Here is a 14,093-nt window from a genome sequence, read left to right on the forward strand (position 1 = left end):
ATAACTGCTACAATAAACACTAATAATTACTTCAGCTGTAATTTAAATTGCAATTAGAAACAATATTTCTGGAATCTTACCTCGAAGAAAACAGCAACTGGGGTAGTAGCATGCTGAGAAAACAGATCAATTTTTTGCTTGAATATTTCCTTCTCATTAATAGCTCCAGAAACCTGATGATATAAAAATAAAATGAAAATGTTTAAAACTTATGGAGATAAAAAACTTGCAAAAAAAAAAAAAAATAGGATCACTTAAAATCCATTGAGCCATTCCTTATGTAATTTTGTGATATACAAGTAATAAATTGTTGTTTTCCTCCCCAACTACTAAAGGGTAAAGGCAAGTGCAAGTGTGTTTGGGGTGTTTCTGTCTTGGTAGCATTACCAGTTATAAATTTTAGATGCAGACCATTAATAAAATAATTACCAGGGGCCTCATGTATAAATGGTGCGTATGCACAGAAATGTTGTGCAAGAACGTTTCCACGTTCAAATCGCGATGTATAAAACCTAAACTTGGTGTAAAGCCACGCACATTTCCATGGTACCTCACACCCTGTCGTACGCAAGTTCTGCGTTCAGTTTTGCAGACTGGCGGCACCCAGCGTCAAAGCAGTGCTACTGTTCCTGTGTGGTTACCGTTTATTTCTTAGATCCACATTCCTGATGTGGCTTTATAGATACACTGAAACTAACTGCATATTGTTTATTAGTATAATGTATCTGATTTTAATTGACCTGTAATAATATAATGGTCCAGGGAATAGCCATAGTATTCCAAATACAATAACTGCTTTAGCGTTGTTACTCTCACTGCACCATCTTCTTCTTCTTTTTCTTCTTTCAGCTGCTCCCTTTAAGGGTTGCCACAGCGGATCATCTTTTTCCATATTACTCTAACTGCACCACTCGGAGTATTTATATCACTGTATCTGAGTGGGGAATCACAGCAGCAGCTGATCGGAAAGAGAATTATCGGTATACAGCATCAAGCACACGCTGCCTCAGCCACAGTAAAACGTTTCAAAGCCTTTCCTGTACGGACCTTGTCGTTCAGAAACAGTTTCATCCCAAGAACTATAAACGCACTCAATCAATTGCTCCTTGTAGAACTGTTTGTACTTGTAAGTACAATTACCCCACTGTAAACTTGCACTACAGTTATAATATTGCACAACCTGCGTCACTTTATAAAGCGTGCATTTACATATGATGACGATGTCATTTTTAAGATGAAATGCAGCAAAATATGTTGATTATATTATACAGATAAAACTTTAACTTCATTTAAATAATCTGTATTGTTAATAGTTAAACATGTGGAGACACGGTGCCGCAGCGCTAGCAAGTTCACGTATTGTTCCTGTCTTGTGCTGTATATTTGCTGAGGCCGGCGCGACACTGGAAGGATAGACGGATAGAATAATTAAACACATACTATGAAGATATTTCAATGTTCCTTAAAAGTTTTGAAGAATCGTCGTTGTAAGCTTACAGATGGCTTAACGTCTATTACAGAGCTGATTGTGTGGCGATTGGGTATTTGGGGAAAGAAAAGTAAGGACAGGAATTGGAGGTTAGAATGTTTGAAAGAGACAGTACTGCTACAATAAATTATTTCAAACAAGGTCACACATGGCACAGCACCATCTTGTGTGAGACATGAACAATCACTGCGCCATCGTGTTCCCATGTTTAACACTAGAATTACCAGAGCCTACGAAAAAACTCGTAATTCCGTCCCACCTTAAACTGCTTCTTAAATCCCTTCACACCTCTCCGCCAGCGCCCTTTGTCTTCTAAATGTGCTGATAAAGAGAAGCCGGCTATTCCATCCCCCCACCAATTTAGAACGTGCACGAACTTCTCTCAGCTCATGCCTTGATTGAGTATCTGGGAGTGAAGTGGAGTTTTAGAGTGAAATAATAGATCGTTGTTTGGAACACACGCATTTCATGTCTGTTCCGTTTCTACAGTAATCTGTGTCAACACATTGTTAAAACAGAAACTTTTTTTATATTCTAGTAGTAGATGACAAAATGTAGGCATAAACTATATAATGTATGAAGCCTGAAGTCCAAATAGCAAAGAAACATTTTCACAAGAATAACACAATTGCACTTTTATTCAAACATATAACTGCAGAAAGAAAAAGCCGCCTTAACATGCGACATTGACACCAGTTTACTATAACTGACTCCGTGGTTCAATAGATACAGCCCCTGCTTTGAATCAAGGGTCACGGTTCGATCCTGCGCCCCTCCCTTTTGAGAAGTAAACTGTTCTTAGTCTTACTGTTTTAGAATAAAAACATACATTTGATTTCAGTCTGTAACAGCCGGTGCAATTTATGATCTTTGTAAAGGTTAGCTTTTTTTTTATTCACTTTTCACTCTCTCAGTGCGTTCAGAATCAATCCATACAACCCCATCTGACACGGCTGTTTTCACTAAAGACGCTATAGCTCTGCAGTGTACCACGATGCATACTAACGCGCCCCCTTCTGACACACAACGCTGGCGAAGCTGCCTTCTTCAGATCTCACCGTCACTTGCTTTTCTTTTTATTCAGTTTTATTGAGTGTTCCTGCCAGTCCCGCATGTTGCTGTATGCTTTTTCTTTTGCACCCAGGACATGCAGAAGAAAGAATGGTAAAGACCAACTTCGGCGCTATATGCAATCATCAGACACTCCCCATCTGCCCGTGTCGTTCAAACACAGGAACATATATTGGTGTAAAAGTATAACAAAAGTGCACTTTTATTCAAGTGCACTTTTTCCATCGCCTTTTCCTGTAAGAAGCAGTGTACACACTTCTCTCTATGCTGTGGTTTCTATTACACACCTGAAAGAAAGAGACAATACATATGAACATATCCAGCATACAGCAACATGCGGGACTGGCAGGAACACTCAATAAAACTGAATAAAAAGAAAATCAAGTGACGGTGAGATACGAAGAAGACAGCTTCGCCAGCGTCTGTGTGTCACAACCGGGGGGGGCGTTAGTATGCATCGTGGTACAGCACAGAGCTATAGCGCGTCTGTATTCTGTTTCTTTTGTACTCCAGGGCACGCAGAGGAGAGAATAGTAAAGAGCAGTAAGTTCGCGCTATATGCAATCATCAGACACTCTCCATCTGCCCGTTGTTTTGTTATACTTTTCAATACTTTTATACTGCTCAAACGGGCATGCTCAAAAATACACGTGTAATGCCACGAAAAGTGCACGCAGACACTTCATTTCGCAAACAAAACAAGTGCACTTTTATTCAAAACTACCTGTATAACCGAAGAAAAAAGAAAGCAAGATACAGTAGGCGATTGATACGACATCTTGCATGGTGCAATGCTAAGAAGTGCAGATTTTCATTCCGTGCTATATAAAATCATCACATTCAAATATTAACAGTTCCCACACACCCAAGGACCGTCCTTCCTACATTTACGACACGTGTACTTGTTGCCGTGTACACACCTCTCTGTGCTATGGTTTCTATTACACTGAATGAGCACCTGACACTGTACTTTCTTCCCTGGGGAAGGTCCGCATCAGAGAATTTCCAGTTCCTGCATAAATTCACACCCGATCTGACGCTGTTCGTTTTCAAATAATATTGCATTAGTGCGATTATATTTTCACATATATTGTCTCTTTCTTTCAGGTGTGTAATAGAAACCACAGCATAGAGAGAAGTGTGTACACTGCTTCTTACAGGAAAAGGCGATGGAAAAAGTGCACTTGAATAAAAGTGCACTTTTGTTATACTTTTACACCAATATATGTTCCTGTGTTTGAGCGACACGGGCAGATGGGGAGTGTCTGATGATTGCATATAGCGCCGAAGTTACTGGTCTTTACCATTCTTTCCTCTGCATGTCCTGGAGTACAAAAGAAAAGCATACAGCAACATGCGGGGACTGGCAGGAACACTCAATAAAACTGAAAAAAAGAAAAGCAAGTGACGGTGAGATACGAAGAAGGCAGCTTCGCCAGCGTTTGTGTGTCAGAACCAGGTGGGGGGGGGTGCGTTAGTATGCATCGTGGTACACTGCAGAGCTATAGCGTCTTTAGTGAAAACAGCCGTGTCAGATGGGGTTGTATGGATTGATTCTGAACGCGACTGAGAGAGTGAAAAGTGAATAAAAAAAAAAGCTAACCTTTACAAAGATCATAAATTGCACGGCTGTTACAGACTGAAATCAAATGTATGTTTTATTCTAAAACAGTAAGACTAAGAACAGTTTACTTCTCAAAAGGGAGGGCAGGATCGAACCCGTGACCCTTGATTCAAGCGGGGCTGTATCTATTGAACCACGGAGTCAGTTATAGTAAACTGGTGTCAATGTCGCATGTTAAGGCGGCTTTTTCTTTCTGCAGTTATATGTTTGAATAAAAGTGCAATTGTGTTATTCTTGTGAAAATGTTTCTTTGCTATTTGGACTTCAGGCTTCATACATTATATAGTTTATGCCTACATTTTGTCATCTACTACTAGAATATAAAAAAAGTTTCTGTTTTAACAATGTGTTGACACAGATTACTGTAGAAACGGAACAGACATGAAATGCGTGTGTTCCAAACAACGATCTATTATTTCCACTCTAAAACTCCACTTCACTCCCAGATACTCAATCAAGGCATGAGCTGAGAGAAGTTCGTGCACGTTCTAAATTGGTGGGGGATGGAATAGCCGGCTGCTCCTAGCTTCTCTTTATCACCACATTTAGAGAACAAAGGACGCTGGCGGAGAGGTGTGAAGGGATTTAAGAAGCAGTTTAAGGTGGGACGGAATTAGGAGTTTTTTCGTAGGCTCTGGTAATTCTAGTGTTAATTACATGCTTTCATTCCAATCATCATGAAAATGATATCACATATACATCACAGTATTTTAATTATTCAGAGAGCTGTAATATCACGAATGTAATGGATTCTGTGTCCTGTCGGAGAAAGAGAAAGAACGGAAGCGTGTATTGATTCACACACATAGAGCACATTGAAGATCAAATAAAAAACAAAGCATTTAACATGCTACTTTAGTTAACGATGGGATTTGAGAAACTAGTAAATTAAATGATCTTAAGATGAAGTTTATGATGTTCTACTTTAATGACAAAATAAACTACGTGATTAAAGTGGAAACTTCGAGATTAAAGTTGACATTTTGTGCTTTTTTCCCCACTGTGTTTCTATTTTTTTTTTTTTTGTCTGTACCTTAATAAGCTCAGACAATGGGCTACAACTCGCCTATTCATGGCAACTTTGATATGTGACTTCTTTTTTATTTGGCCCACCTTAAATCCCTTCACACCTCTCCATCAGCATCTTTTGTCTTGTAAATGTGTCGATAAGCACAAGAAACAAGCAGTCTGCTATACCATCCCCACCACCACCACCACCACCACAGAAAGGGCAAGAAGTTCTCCCAGCTTCAGCCTTGATTATCTTGGAGTGAAGGGTTGGAGTTTTAGAGGGGAAAATAATAGATTATTATTTGGAATATATGCATTTCATTTGTGTTCCATGTCTACAACAATCTATGTAAACATTGTTAAAACAGAAACATTTTTTTCATATTTTAGTAATAAATGACAAAATGTCGACATGAACTGTATAATGTGTTAAGGCTGAAGTCCAAATATCAAATAAACACTTTCACAAAAGGTACAAGTGCAGTATTTCAGCTTCCATGGTGCAGTGGTAAGAACTGCTGACTTGTAATCAAGAGGCCACGGGTTCGATCCTGGGTGCCACGCAAAGTTACTGGGTGCCCCTTCATTGCAATAGGAACTACAACATAAATAGAAGTGTGTACATTGCAACAGGTACACATGTCATAAATGTAGGAAGAATAGTCCTTGGGTGTGTGGGAACTGTTAACATTTGAATTTGATAATTGCATATAGCGCGGAACTGGCCTCTCTGTACTATTCTTTCCTCTGCATGTCCTGGAGTACAAAAGAAACACCATCATGCACCAAAATGTGGAGACCGGGCAAGATCGGGGGGTGGGGGGGAACAAAACACGGTCACTAACTACAGCCGCATGAAGGTATGCGAATGAATATAATGTTGCATTAGTACAACAATGTTTTTTGAGATATACAATACAGGTCATAAAATGAATTATTCCAAATGTCATATATACCTAAGTCTATCTTTTTTGTCAATGTGGCTTTGACATCATGGACCAGAAGGTGCATACTAATTTAGCGTGAGCAGGAACATTCAAAAATATAACTGAATAAAAAAAAAAAAAATCACATCCACAATCATTCTCTGTCATGCACACCACTCACATCCACAGTTTTCCTAGTCCTTGTCTAGTTTGTGCACAAAATCTGATACTTTTTACAAATAAAGAGGTGGTATAACAAAAGAAGTTTATTTGTTATACCACATCTTAAACTGAAAACAGCATTGGGTGGTTGGGGGAAGGGGGTGTGTGGAAGCGTGAATGTGAGTGAGAGAACAAAACTGAAAAAAAAATGCTAACTTTGACAAGTACTATAAATTTACACCGGTTGTTACAGACACAAATCAAATGTATGTTTTTATTGTATAATATTAACAATAAGAGCAGCTCACTACTCAAAACAGTAAATATGGGAAGCAACTGATATCGAAACCATGACCTCTTGATTGGGAGTCAGCAGTTCTTAGCATTGTACCACGCAAGCTGTCGTATCAGCAGCCTACCGTAACCTGCTTTCCTTTTTCTTCGGTTATATTCTTGAATAAAAGTGTACTTGTTTTGTTATACTTGTACTTTTTGTGAAAGTGTTTATTTGATATTTGATGTTATTATTATATTAATTCATGTCCACATTTTGTCAATCATTACTAAAACATGAAAAACATTAATGTTTTAATGATGTGTTTACATAGATTGTTGTGGACACAGAACACTCATGAAATGTAGGTATTCCGAATGAAAATATATTATTTACCCTATAAAGCTGTAGGTACTTTACTCCAACATAAACACAGAGCACTGAGAAACTTATTTAAAAACTGAACCGCAGTGGTGGGATACCAGGCTGCATGCTGCTTGTGCATATCAACACATTTACAAAACAAAAGACACTGACAGAGAGGTGCAGACTGATTTAAGGTGGGCGGGGTTTAAAAGTTTTTTCGGAAGCTTTGGTAATTCTAGTATTAAACAGTTAATACAGATCCCTAGAAAATAGTAGTAGCTATTAAAAAGTCCTATAGTTTAATAAAATCATAATTAATTCAAACTTGATTTGCAAAGGGCTTTACTGTCACCCAAACAAATTTTAATTATGGCACCAATACAATGCAAGTCTTGTATGACTTCTATATCATCCTAGTTGCAAGTGCCCAAAAATAGGCATTAAACATACAATTCCCCCCTTTAAGAACCTCATGATCGGATCTGTAACTGAAACTGACTAAGGAGGAAGGGGAGGGGGAAAGCTTCCCTAGAGTCAACTCTGTATACAAAAGGAAATACTGTCAATTCTGCACCAAAATACAAAAGGAAATACTGTCAATTCTGCACCAAATTGAAAATGCTAGGTGCCAGAACTGACAGGGTGGTCTTCTCTGAAATTCTGTCTGTGCAACATGCTAGTCCAGTTAAGACTGAGGATATTAGAAGGCAAAATGCATCAACAAAAATTGTGATTTGGATAATCCAAATAACTATAGGCTAGTAAACATCACAAGTATATTAATATAAGGAACTGTTAAGGAAAACACTGAGTTGAGGTTTACTAATATGGTGAATTATATAAGGAAGCAACAAAAGCATGTGAAAGGAAAAGGTGCATATCATATTTTTTTTGATTGCCAGAAGGCTTTTGATAAGGCACCCCATGAAAGGCTAGTCATCAACATAAAACAAGTGATAATCCAAGGTGTAGTTGGGTACAAAATTGGCTACAATTTAAGAAGTAAAGGATTATGATGAAGGAAATTCTTTAAGAATAAAAAGTTATGTTAAAAGCGATGTCACTCAGCAATCAGTACTGGCATCACTACTCATTTTAATAAATTTAAACAATCTGAAGAAGAATATAATCAGAAAGCTAGTTAAGTTAGCAGACGATACCAAACTAGGCTACAGGGTAGATAAAGAATTATCTGCTAAACTATTACATAGGAGCTTGAACAGCATAAGGCTTTGTCAGATTTAATGCAAATGAAATTTAATGCAAATAAATGTATAGTATTACACAGGAAGCAAAAATGTTACATTTCAATACATAATGAAATGACTGAAAATAGAAAGTACACCTTAGAAGGATCTACGAGGTACAGTGGACTCTTAACTATTAACATTAAGACAGTGTACAGAAGTGTTTAAGAAAACTAAGAGGACATTAGATTATATATCATGACTTGTGGAATACAAGTCAAAAGAGGTTATGCTTAAGTTAAGTAACACACTAGCAAGGCCTCGCTTTAACTACTGTGTACAATTTTGGTCTCCATATTACAAAAATGGTGTAACAGCGCTACAGAAAATCCACAGAAGAATGAATAGGCTGACCCCAGGACTAAGAGATAAAAGGTATGAAAAGAGATTTAATCAGTTGAACATTTACAGTTTAATCAAACAGAGTATAAATAATGAAAGGAATTAGTACTTTGGATCCCAGCTGTATTTTAAAATAAATTCTGCAATAACATCACAGTGACATGGTCGAATCTGGTCTGCCCCAGGTGTCTCTCACTTTTTCCCTTTATTACTGTTAATATAAAACAGCAATCCCTTAACCTTTTAAACCCTGAGGCTACTTCTGCTTATGGAAGATATCACTCCACAAAATAAAGCCCTATTAGTCACAAAACAAAGGCATAAATGCTACTAAAAAATTAACAGTTAACATATAATTTCTCAAATGTGACAGAATGGGTGTTTGTTTAAAAATTTAAACATTATTTGACTCAGAAACTCATGCACTGATCTGTTCTGAGAGAAAAATACAGAAATATTCAGGTGGAAAATTTTGGAAAATGCTTGGTGTCTCCAAGGTGGAAAAAAAAATCATCTCCTATATCTTACATAAAAATAAATTTCAATCTAGGAGGGTATCAGGGTTGATCTTTGAGGTTTCTAGAGCTGATCAAAAATATGCAAGATCACTGAATGATGCACTTCACAATAAATTATTGCCGCTATAAAAAGAATTTAACCTCTTAACCTCTGTTTATAAGAGAAACATGGCATTTCATATACAATTCACAGTACCATTACAAATACAGAGCAAAGGACAATGAAACTTTAATAGGTGATAATATCTAGTCTTCAGTCATACTGGAAGTTATGCGGCCTGTAAAAGTTGTTTCACATAAAACAAATTCAGTCAGTCAGTCATTTCCTAACTTACTTTGTCCTGAACAGGGTTGTGGGGGTCTGCTGGAGTCTATCCCAGCTAGGAGGTTTACTTTATACAGCCCCTTTTTATTATAATGAACATTTCCCTATGGCACTTTACAAGTATACATCTAAGGCAAACATATTAACTTAAATATTTTCAGTTAAGTGACTTTATCACAGTCACAAAATGAATTAGTGTGTAAAATTGAAGTTGCAGTTTTGCATTTTATAAATTTACTTCCAAAACTTAATACTACTGTCAGAGACTAAAAACATACAGAAGCATTTTAAAAATGAAATCCAATTAAACTGATCTCAAATTGAAGAGGCTGAAAAATCAGTTTGACAAACTCTGTTTAAACTGTAAGCCATAACTAAATTATTTTAGCTATTCCATTTGACTATATTATGTGTTTGTTTTATAATTATTTAACCCTTTTTACTGAGCTGTAATTATATTGAATTGTTTTAGCTTAAATGTATGTCACAAAACTGATTTAAATTTAACTCAAAAAGGCAAAAGAACAGTAATGTAATGAGGCCGCAGTACTAATTACTATGCCACAGAGACACCCAGTGTTTATTAAATGCACGAAACAAAACTAAATCCAGAAGAAATTTACCTTGTGTCCATGAGAAAGATTGCCTTGACTGATGAACTCCACAGCTGCCTCAAATGAAGTAAGACAGTAACCAATGTCATCCTTTCCCAAGTTACAAAAGTAAAAGTTCTTCATATAGGTAAGATTTGCTATCCTAAACGGACAAAAAAGGAAAAAAAAAAAATCAGACTTAACTTAAAACTGTTCAATTGTGTTGTGAAAAGATAATTGGTAAAAGATTAGACTCAAAATTATAATTCAGAAATGAATAATTTTCAGCACTGAATTAATTTTTCCAGGTTGGCTTTTGTACTAAAGTTCTAAACTGCAACCCAGAAACTTCAATGCTTCTGCATCACATCCACCATCATATCAGTCAATTAAAATTCCTAACATTAAGTGACTAAAATAAAGCTTGCATTTAACGTAGTAATTTAATGTTTATATTTATTGTGTGCATCATCTGCATTACATACTTAGACATTGTTAACAAATGTACAGTATGTCACAAAACACTATCTTCAGTCACTGTCTGCTAGTAGTTCATAGCCGGATGGTGCTCAAGGTACCCCAAAACCCAGATAAAGTACAAAGTCTCTTGAAATCAAAGTCACCAATGCTTATTGCAAAAAAATGATAAACCAGTATAAGTGGGTAAGATAATGGACAAAATCCACACAAAAAATGTAACAATCCAGTAGAATATAACTTTCGCATCCAACAAACAATAAATTGCTGAAGACATTCATGCATAGTAATTATAGGCAAGGGCTCATAAAATAGTCCAAAGCTGCCAAAAAAAAAAAAAGGAAAAATAACTGGTCCAATGGGTTTGTAGCAGCCATAACATATCTCTACCCAAGTTCTGAAGCTCTCCCGAAAATCTAGGAGATTTACTGACTTAAAAAGGATGGAAAAATACTTTCAAGACAACCTTAAGCATGGGAAAAAAATGAACCTTTGCAATATGCACAATAACAAAACTCAACACTCCCTACCGTACTAATGGCACTGAGCCATTTAAAAATTTCCTACCCAGTCGCTTAAAGGCAACCACTGAGATAAAGGGGGAGGAACACCTCCTTTTCCTTACTTTATTCTTACATATACACCATTTTACATATGTCTCACACATCCCTGGAGATTACATCTAAATTCTTAAACTGTAACAAGACATAAAATACATGAATGAATGGAGTAAAACTATTACCCCTTTCCTGTTTCGTTCTTCCTGACTGTTGCGAAATTATCTGCTTGCCAACTTTTAGCAACATAAAGGGAGTACGCACCCACGTGTGCGTGGAATGAAAACTGCCCATCAACTGAACACTAACATGGTTAGTCCGCGTAAGAAGAGGACTCCGCCAAGCCGTTAAGTGAAGGAATTATCAAATATCAAAAAATCTCATATTTACTGGAATAATGTGCTAACATTATACCTCTTATGGGGAATCTCCACTTTACAAATCTTTCAGCACTGCACCTGTCAACTCTTTACTGCACTTTATTTAGCTAAATAGCAGCTGCTGCTGGTTCATCGGGGTCAGTGCCCCGACAAAAGACCCTGTGATGGTTCTACTACTGACACATTGTATAGTTAAATTACTTAAGATGTTAATGCACATAAATGGCAAAACTATCCTACTCTCTTCTGTGTTTTCAGTGTCCCTGAGATTCAAGGATTTCGGACGATTTAAGGACAGCTGCAGTTATCTGTTAAACCTATACTAGTTAGGATATACTATAGTGTAAGTGCATTATTTAACACAAAGTGAAATCTCATAAAATAGCTTAATTAAATCACAAGTGGATCTTGATGTTTTCTTGCTTGACCATTTTCTGAATTGTACACTTGTACTTGTTACAAAAGTACCAACATGCTGAAACAAATAAAGCAAAATAAAGAATATATTTTCACAAAAATAACCTTGCTAATGCACTGGCATAAAAATAAGGTTAAGTATTTTAACACTACTTTTCATTGTCCTTTGGTATTTATAATGTATAAAATAGTAATAGTAAAGGGGAATTAAATAAAGAGTGAAATAGTGAATGTTCTAAATTTGCATTTTTCTGATGTCTTCACATATGAGGAAGTGGATAACCTTGCAGAATAAACAATGAAAACTAAGCAGGTACAGAGTATTTTGAAAATAGTGGAGGAAGATGTACTCCTTAGATTAAATAGGCTGAAATCAAACAAATCACCAAAACCAATTAATATTTATCCTCAAGTTCCTATTGAGGTTAGTGATAACATATACTACTGGCGAGTAAGCTTAACATGAATCACATGTAAAATTATGGAATTACTAAGGACAATATTGAACAACACATGGAAATTACAGGAGTTTTAATAAACAGTCAGCACAGATTCAGACAAGGGAGGTTGTGTAACTGGAATTGTCTGTAGAAGCAACAAAAGGATACAACCAAAGTGGTGCATAATATATTATTTATTTTAACACTGGCAAAATACCCGCGCTTCGCAGCGGCGAAGTACTGCATTAAAATTTTTATTAAGAAGAAAATTAAACCTTTTTAAACTGAGGGTAAAAATATGCCAATAATTATTTGTTAAGGATCTCTTTGTATACCATGTTGTCAGTTCGGCCCTCCGGTTGTAACATGACCAAGCTGTGCGCTGAGCTTACCTCTTGAGCATGTAACTTACAGTTGGCCATGTGAACAGTAATCTTGTCTCAAATCTCACAGCTTGGATTGCTGCTGTCATAATCGGTTTGAGTTTCATGGTTTGTTTCAATTACGACAGTATTTGTAGGACTAGTGTTGAAGAGACATTCGGCATCTGTCAAGCGTTGTAAGCACACAACCGGTTTCATCGATAAAATCACATCCAGCTTTTGAGAGTTTAAACATTCATAAACATCAAAGTGTCCACTACTGAAATCGGCACCTGTCAATCTAAGATGTTTAAGAGGCATTGGCGGTTTCGAAAGGTGTAAAATATTTGGCCATTTCGGCACATTTGAAAGCGACAACCGAACAATTCAGCGGCAGCCATCAACTCACATGCAGAACCATAGGTGAAGGGCTTAAGCATTTCACTCTTATAGTGCTCCTGTGTAGTATAATTATCTCCTGTACCGTCATCAGTCCACACCTTGAACCTGTCCCAGTCATTCAATACATAAGACAGAATGTTCCTCCGGATATCAAGAGTGAGCCTGATATGGCCGTGCAATATGTAACAAAGAGAATGGAAAAGGTAGGTGCCATCTCCGGGCATTGAAACCACTCGGTAACAGTTCTTTGATCGATAGTGATCATCTTGATAGACATGGTAATGGGGGTTGGAACGATAAAAGAAATGGGTACCTGAGCAATGTAAAGTAAGTCTAAAATACCTACACAATAACTATAATTGTAATAAACAAACAATAAAACAGCGGAGAAGCCGTGGATTAAACAAAAAGGCTGTAGTTATCAGTAGGGAGACGTGAATCCCGTGGCAAAGCAAGGAAGGGAATGTAGAGACCGGAGCGATGGACAGCCTTATATAGGCAGGCAGCCAACAACATGGGAGGTGTTGGGATGGGGGACCCAACGCCACCTCACACAGTGACCGAGGTGCAGGCTATGGACGTATATATGTACGTAAGTAGGATTCAGTTAGCGTTGGGAACCCGGGTACCAAATTTCTTGAAGATGGGCACATAAGTAACAAAGACTGTTGAAAAGTTCAATATGGCGGCCGACAGTGGCATCATACCACCGAAACAAGTACGTACATTGGTTTCGGTTAGTTCAGGGAAGCCGCCTACCAAATTTCGAGAAGATGGGGCCATAAATAAGAAAGTTCAATATGGCGAACGTTGTTGACAGTTATGCTCGGTGTACATGCATTGAAGTTCCCCAGTTGTGATGGTGCCATCTCATGCTATGTCCATGGCTGTATTTAATGTTACCTTAGTCCTGGCACTTAAAACTTTCTCTCACAGTTTCGCTGAGTTTGTGCCAAACACCACGCTGACCATCTCATCTTCCTCTGCATAAGCACAGTCCTTAACCCGTGAATATTTAGTGGGAGTTTGCTATTGGATTGCCGCTGGCGGACGGCCTTATATGGGCAGGCACTAAATTACAAACGCCAGCGGCAGCCTGTCTATGAACTT

The 14,093-nt window shown here is 37.3% G+C and overlaps 1 protein-coding gene across 2 annotated transcripts in view; it reads right to left on the reverse strand.

The window, feature by feature from the left end:
- The window catches only part of ankrd27 (ankyrin repeat domain 27 (VPS9 domain)), a 668,625-nt gene that overhangs the window by 374,533 nt on the left and 279,999 nt on the right, over positions 1-14,093 (reverse strand). For both annotated transcript variants that reach the window (XM_039763577.1, XM_039763578.1), the window contains exons 12-13: positions 9,979-10,111; positions 81-173 (exon numbers count right to left, since the gene is read on the reverse strand). In XM_039763577.1, coding sequence (XP_039619511.1) covers positions 81-173; positions 9,979-10,111 — 226 coding nt within the window. The remainder of the gene's footprint in view (positions 1-80; positions 174-9,978; positions 10,112-14,093) is intronic.

The sequence above is a fragment of the Polypterus senegalus genome, chromosome 9 (assembly GCF_016835505.1).
Source record: "Polypterus senegalus isolate Bchr_013 chromosome 9, ASM1683550v1, whole genome shotgun sequence".
NCBI lineage: Eukaryota > Metazoa > Chordata > Cladistia > Polypteriformes > Polypteridae > Polypterus > Polypterus senegalus.